General features: G+C 37.3%; 1 protein-coding gene across 3 annotated transcripts in view; it reads right to left on the reverse strand.

Annotated features, from left to right (window-relative positions):
* The window catches only part of LOC103130255 (signal transducer and activator of transcription 4), a 23,428-nt gene that overhangs the window by 12,352 nt on the left and 3,646 nt on the right, over window positions 1–7,430 (reverse strand). The window contains exon 2 of one of the 3 annotated variants that reach the window (XM_007541591.2): window positions 3,305–3,440. In XM_007541591.2, coding sequence (XP_007541653.1) covers window positions 3,305–3,440 — 136 coding nt within the window. Of the gene's footprint in view, window positions 1–1,798; window positions 2,069–2,158; window positions 2,183–3,304; window positions 3,441–7,430 lie in introns of those variants that run through there. The other 2 variants (XM_007541593.2, XM_007541592.2) reach the window with 2 other exon arrangements.

Below are 7,430 nucleotides of genomic sequence, written 5' to 3' on the forward strand. Positions count from 1 at the left end.
TCCTGATCTACCTGGACGTCTGATTAATGGGCTCAGTGTCACAGGTCATAAACTAAAACAAACTCTAAAATTAGGGAATGCTTTACTAGTGCTTTGTTTCCTTATCATATACAAATTTTATATCACATTTCTTCTCAAAGGATCAAAGGGAAAAAATAGGATACATTATTTAAATTGTCCTGTTCCTCCAAAAGCCAAGGAAGTCCACTTCAAAATGTTTTTACCCCTCTAAGGAATCCTCAGACTTCGATTTGCTGTTGATGATAAAACATGTTTACTTTGTGATGTGATATTGAATCGACTGAACATCTTTACATGAATGTGTAAATCTTTCTGTTATGATGTGCAACACTGGCTTTTCCCTAAAACTCCAAACTTACCTAAATTTTCTAAGACATTATTTATGGGAGAGAAGAAAAGAAATCTGAAAGGCTACTAAATGTTTTTCATTCACAAATGTTGTTTTCTTAAAGCAAAACCTTTTTCTCCATTTTTCACAAGGAGCTCTTCTTATCCATAACATTCATGGACAAACAACCAGATGCAGAACTGGATCATAACCAATCTGAAACCCCCGATGCCTGTGAAGACTTTCAGGTTTGAGTACGTCTGATACTGATGCCATGTTTGTTGTATTTGATGTTATCAATATATTCAGAAAAAAAGAAATATTGCCTTAGCATTAGCTTCTGCTAAATATCGTGTTGGCATAAGGATCCTGATGGCGTCCCATTTGAAGAAGCCCAGTTGTTTTTTCTTTCCATTATTGGCCATAATCTTTACATAATCCTGGTTTTCTTAGTCTTGACTGGATGTTTCTAATAGAAATGGTTATTATTGGGCCTGAGGTTTCAGCTCTGTGCCTCTCAGATAGCATAAAGGAAGTCCAAATCTGGTAATGTAGTATTTCCTCCATATTAAACCGTTGCCATAGATACACCAACATCTGCTTGTGATTGGCTGACTGATCCTCTTCCGGTCACCAAAGAGCTGAACTCTCAGGGTCAGATTATTTATTTAAAAAAAGAAAAGGCGCTTCCTGTTACAAACAAATTTCATCAAAATTCTGAAGTTCTCACGAGGTTTTCAGTCTTGTAAACATCTTAGATTCTCCAGCTACTAAAATCAGCTACATAAACATTTACAAATTAGGCTTGAGCAAATTTAGCCACCGCAGACTTTCCCTCAGCCGTGTCCTCACCACGATGAGCTTCTGCTTGACATTTACACCCAGAGCGAGGCGTTGGCCTGCCCATTCAGAAAAACCAGAACGTTTCTCTGTGGAAAATTCACCCACAGTCGTGACGAAGCTTTCATCACCAACGGAAAGTCAAAGGATCCGATGCACACCTACACCGGCTGCTCGTTTCTCTGCTTCCAGCATCAAATGAAGGCTGCAGTTTACCTCTCACAGCTTTCCTGCTAAAGGAACAGACTCTTAGCAAAAACGTCAAAGATCATTTCAAAACGAATCAAACTAAAAGCAAAAATAAGCTTCAAAGTCTCAGTTTTGGTCCTTGTGTTGCTTTAAATCTACAGAAACACAACAGCAGCAGAAAACCGCAAACGCCACAGAGCAGAGCTCAGGAGTATCTGCTTCCTCTGCGACATGTTCGCTTCGACACAAACATCGAGCTGACAGGAAGCCGCGGCGAGGCGCCACGGCCCGGTTCTGCAAAGGTGAAGAACTTTTCAAGAACAAAACACATGCGCTCATGTTTCTGACGTTTCCTCAAACAAACGTCCTGCAGAAATCCTCAGACAAACAACATTTACTGCAAAAAATACTCTGACGTACTGTGAAATACCGTGAAGTACCGCAAAGTACTCGGCTTCAGATGGATCTTTAAAGCTGGATGTCTGGGATTAAGTTCACAAACATTTCCAGATCATTTGGAGGAGAACCACACATTTAAAGCTCATTTCCAGCGAACATGAACTAGATTTTACTTCCTTTTCTCTCCTACAAGCTGTGCAGCAAATGCCATCCTGCTACTTCTGCTTACTGCTGCAGGTCGGCTCTGAGCCGCTGACCTGGTTCTGATGCCAGAACCGTTTCAGGAGGAATAAACTGGTTTCTGTACGGATGACTAAACGTTTCATGGTGATGCTCATGAAAGAACCGGAAAACTTTTTCCTATCATTGAAGACAGATTACCGTAAATCCAGGCAGAATTCATTACCGCCTGGAAATCTGTAGAAATGATTTAGCGCTTCCGGCAGCTCATCTTTCTTTCCTTTGTAGATATCAGTAAAACACTAAAAATGTATCCGTTTTAGAACTTCTTCCAGTGGCGAATACACTGCTGCTAATGTGCTAATAGCAGCACTTCTTTTTCACCTAGTCATTCAGAGTTTTTGCTAACTTTGAAAACAAAATTAGTGTTTTAAAGCTTTAGCATTAGCCTCCCCTAATTATGGAGCTTTAGCATTAGCCTCCCCTGATTATGTTTATTTAGAGCTTTAGCATTAGCCTCCCCCAATTATGTTTATTTAGAGCTTTAGCATTAGCCTCCCCCAATTATGTTTATTTAGAGCTTTAGCATTAGCCTCCCCCAATTATGTTTATTTAAAGCTTTAGCATTAGCCTCCCCTAATTATGTTTATTTAGAGCTTTAGCATTAGCTTTCATTAATTCCTAATGCTAGCTTCCACTAATTACTACGTTAGTTTAGTATTTTAGTGTTAGCTTCCTCGCTGACATCGTCGGGTAGCATTAGCTGAACTAATGTTTATGATTGGTGTTTTAGGATTAGATAATAAACTTGTTACCTAGCGTTGCTAGCTGCTGGCTCCTTATCTGTCCCTGTTATCATTCTATACTTTACTGCGCTAATAAATGGCTAGCCTTCTGTTTACCTGCAGAATTGGAGATTCTGGTCCGTTTTGACGGATCCATCATCAATGATGAGAATCTCCAGTTTGTGGAAAATGTATTTTAAAAATGAGGATTTTCATTTAATTGCTTTTTGTTTCTCTTTTTGAATAAAATAATCTGATGACCTGTGTGACTTCTGCTCTTGAGTTGCAGCTTAATTTTGTTTCTCTTCTGTTCAGGATGAGATTCTTGTTTTTATTCTGCATGGACTACTTCCTGTGGAGTGTGGTCATAAATAAGAGTGTAGTTTCTCTAGTAAATAATACCGTTTCTGCAGTGCATGATGATCTTAACTAGGAAAAGAAAAACTCAGAAACAGGAAGGAGAAATAAATGTGATGCTCTTGGAAACCTGAATTCCTGAGGTTTGAGACGAAAGTTCACCTCTTAAATGTAAAACCAGAAACAAAGCCGGCGAAGCTGTTACCTGCAGCTGCTGCTGAATGATTTTCATGTTGTGTCTTTGCAGGAAGTTCTGCTCCTGCGATCGGACCTTCTCCAGCTGCGTCTGCAGGTTGGTGAACAGGACCGAAGCCATCGACTCGTCGTTCACCGCAGAATCCCTGAAAACGGCCGAGAACGACCAGAAGAGCAGCGAGATTTACACAACGAGCAGCTACAGCTGGACGTGATAGAGATTCATCTGACGATTTAAATGGATGCACTTTGACCCCAGAACGGCAAACTGATAGAAGTCATAGTCACTGTGTGAATATCGGAGCTACTGAGACTGAGTCTAAAAAGAGAGAATAAGTTTTAGGTTTGAGAGAAAGATGCACCAGAAGTGAAGAGTTCAGGTTGAGTATGCTGCTGTTTGCAGTAGGAAGGTGGAGTTAGCGTTAGCGGTAAAGTTAACGTTAGTAGTGAAGTTAGTGTTAGCGGTAAAGTTAACGTTAGTAGTGAAGTTAGTGTTAGCGGTGAAGTTAACATTAGCTGTGAAGTTAGTGTTAGCAGTCAAGATAGTGTTAGTGGTCAAGATAGCGTTAGCAGTGAAGTTAGTGTTAGCGGTCAAGATAGCGTTAGCAGTGAAGATAGCATTAGCAGTGAAGTTAACATTAGCAGTAAAGTTAACATTAGTGGTCAAGGTAGCGTTAGCAGTGAAGTTAACATTAGCAGTAAAGTTAACATTAGTGGTCAAGTTAGCGTTAGCAGTGAAGTTAACATTAGCAGTGATGTTAGTGTTAGCGGTCAAGGTAGCATTAGCAGTGAAGTTAACGTTAGCAGTGACATTAGTGTTAGCGGTCAAGGTAGCGTTAGCACTGAAGTTAACGTTAGCAGTGACATTAGTGTTAGCGGTCAAGGTAGCATTAGCAGTGAAGTTAACATTAGTGGTCAAGTTAGTGTTAGTGGGACTCTGAGGATCAGGATGTTTGCAGACGACATTGTGATCTATATTTCTATGTTGGAGTCACAGTTAGCACGGTTAGCTTAGCATGATGTGTGTTTGATTTTAGTTTTAGGTTTTCTTTTTGACAGAGTTCAGGGGTGACTGCTGGTTTCAGTCTTTCACCTGAACCCAGAGGGTCGCATTAAGGGGCTGAATTTGTGTTTTCCAGGCACCCTCTGCCATTTTACAGCATAATAAAAGTGTTAGCTTCTGTTGCTATAAAATGCTATGAAATATGAATTACAAGAAACTTAACTTTGTAATTCAACACCTTGAAACTGCCACTAGATTGAGATATAAACTTCATTTACAGAAAAATGATGTTTTTAATGTGGCAATGGTAAGAAAGTTCTTCGTCATCAATAGTTTTATATGTTATTTTAACGACAAATTTTCTCTTTATTAAGATATTTCAAATAGAATTCTTATTTTAATGAGTTTTATTTAATTTTAAAGAAAAGCTTTTTTATTTTAACAACATATATTTAACTCGTTGAAAATGTTTAAAGGCCTATCTCCTTTTTCTCTCTTTCATTTAAACATTTAAATAATAAATGTTGCTGTTTTACAGATTTGATATTTCTTATTTAAACCACAATATATTCAGGAGAATAAATCTAAATGTAAGGCGTTTTTTTATCTCGTTAAAATGAGAAAAGATTTTATTATAATTAGATTTTATTGAATTTGTTTCTCTGGCAGTTAAAGAAATGTGTCAGAAAATAATAAAACATTTAATAAATGGATCTTTAAACTAATCCTTTGTTAGAGCAGCTGTGAAGATTGTTCACAACAGAATATTTTATCTTTTTTTCAGCGGCTTTTAATTCATTTTTCAAACTTTTCCATTATTGTTTCTTTTTTTGGTTTTTGGAGGTGTTTCTCTGTTTTCTAATTGAATTTTGCTCTTTGTTTATGTCATTATGTGATGATGTAATAATAGTTGTGTTTTTCAGTCACCTGCTCAGGTGAGGGGCAGAACAAACTCACCTGGGTGAACTTTGACCTCTCTCGGGAGAGCGGGCGTTTTAACTATAATTCACTGATCGTGTTAAATTTGTTATTTTGTTTCTTTTGCTGCTTTTGTTGGTGAATTAATTAGTTTATTTTTGATTGTTTTGCTTTTTGAGTGAATTTCAGTTTTTGACCTGAACAGAAATCCGTCTTTGGTTTTCACTGGAAGTTTTAAATCTACTTACTGGGAACTTTTCATAACCTCTTCATCTTGATAAAGTAATCCCCACAGCATGATCATCCCACCACTGTGTTTCTCCGTGGGAACGCTGTGTTTTTATGAAACTGTGACCTGAAACCAAAGGTTTCATCGGATCATAAAGATTCTCCAGAAGGCATTGAGAGATTTTATCTGGTCCTGGATGTTTCCTTCAATCTAAACATGATGTCTGTTATTTAGAGCAAGCGTTCCTGTGCCAGGTGGGATCCCACAGGGCTCTGTGTCAGGCCACTGATTCTTTTACTGCGTTTATTGCCTCTAAATTCCACTTCTATGCTGACGACTGTCTGGTTTGTTGGCCATTAAAGCAGAATAGAGCAGCAGATAATTCAATATTTCCACAAAATCTTTCAAAAGCAGAGATAAAAACTTTAGACCAGATCTTCCTGGTGGCTGTGTTTAAAAGAGAACACAGTCATGTTAGTTTTTGTTAACTAACATAAAAAAAAACAATGTTAGTTCCTGAAATATTCAAGATGGTGGTCATTTTTAAAGATGGATGGAAATGAAAATTCCTTCCTGCACTAAAACTGTAAATAATAATCTCACATTGTGTTTGGTGGCAAGTAATTGGACACAGAAATCATATTTACTGATCATTTTTTGATGATTCAAGATGGCCGCCATATTTGTCATGGAAGATTAATATTTGCTCAAAAATTGTCAATTAAGTAAATGAGTTTGATGTCAAATCATAGCCTACATATTTTGAACCATAGAAATTGTATATTTTTTCTTAATATTGTTTTTTCAAAATGGCTGCCAATGTTGTAACAGAGAATATTTGTTTGCACTGAAATCAGCAGTAGTCATTGCCAGTGGTGGCACAGCTAGCCAAAAAGTAAGAATCGCTAGCCACTAATATGCTAGAATCATAGCTATGCTGTCGCTAAGCCTAAAATTTAGCTGAAGCTAATGCTAAACTACTAAATACATATTTATGTATTAGCAGAAGCTATCGCTAAACCATAAATAAATTAGCAGAGGCTAATGGTTAGCATCGGCGAGTCTGGAGTCTTCATCTCCAGACTCCCTGATGTTCCTCAGTTTCTGATTTTATTAAATGTTATTTACTTAAAAGTTGTATGAACAGGATAACCAAAGTCAAACACACATAATGAGACATAAAATTCATCCAGGTTATGAAAATGGGAAACATTTTATGACAATTATTGGTTTAAAGGCTCAAAAATGACGGCCATCTTGAAAAATGGTGGTCATCATGAAATTGGTGACTGATGTGAAAAATGAATGAAATAAAACCATGAACTGCAGAATCATATTTAGAGCTGAAGAAGAACTAAAGACAACTGAATCCTTCAATAAAACCTTTTAGTTTAAAGAAACTCGTTTGTTTTTCAGAATAAAAGTGACAGAAAATGTTTTAAAATACAACATTCATCTTTGTGGCCGTTGCTGCAGCGCGTTAAATATAAGCTGTGGTGAACAGACAGGAAGTGATGTCAATGAGGTTGTAAACAGAAGCTTCAGGAAGTAATCTGATTACTCTGATAAACCAGTAATCCTGCTGTGTTTTCGGTTCCTCTCTGAGTCGATTCAAATTTATTTGTGACCCAGATGGTCAACTGATGTTACAACAAGTATAAAAGCTAAAACGCAAAGTATTAAAAAAAATAAAAACAATAAAACATACAAAAAGTTGATCAAATATAAATCAATTCTTAATGGAAAGAGTACAGCAGAGAATTTCACTGTTGACCGACAGAAGGAACCCAGTCAGTCCACCGAGTCCTGAGTTAAAAAGAGAAACTGCTGCAGGAACAAAGCAGAGATTCTACCTGATACTGTAACTGTGACTGTATCTGTAACTGTATCTGTTACTGTTACTGTTACTATAACTGTTACTGTAACTGTGACTGTATCTGTAACTGTAACTGTATCTGTAACTGTATCTGTTACTGTTACTGTTAC

This window comes from Poecilia formosa, unplaced genomic scaffold, assembly GCF_000485575.1.
Source record: "Poecilia formosa unplaced genomic scaffold, Poecilia_formosa-5.1.2 Scaffold619, whole genome shotgun sequence".
In the NCBI taxonomy this organism is placed as follows: Eukaryota; Metazoa; Chordata; class Actinopteri; order Cyprinodontiformes; family Poeciliidae; genus Poecilia; species Poecilia formosa.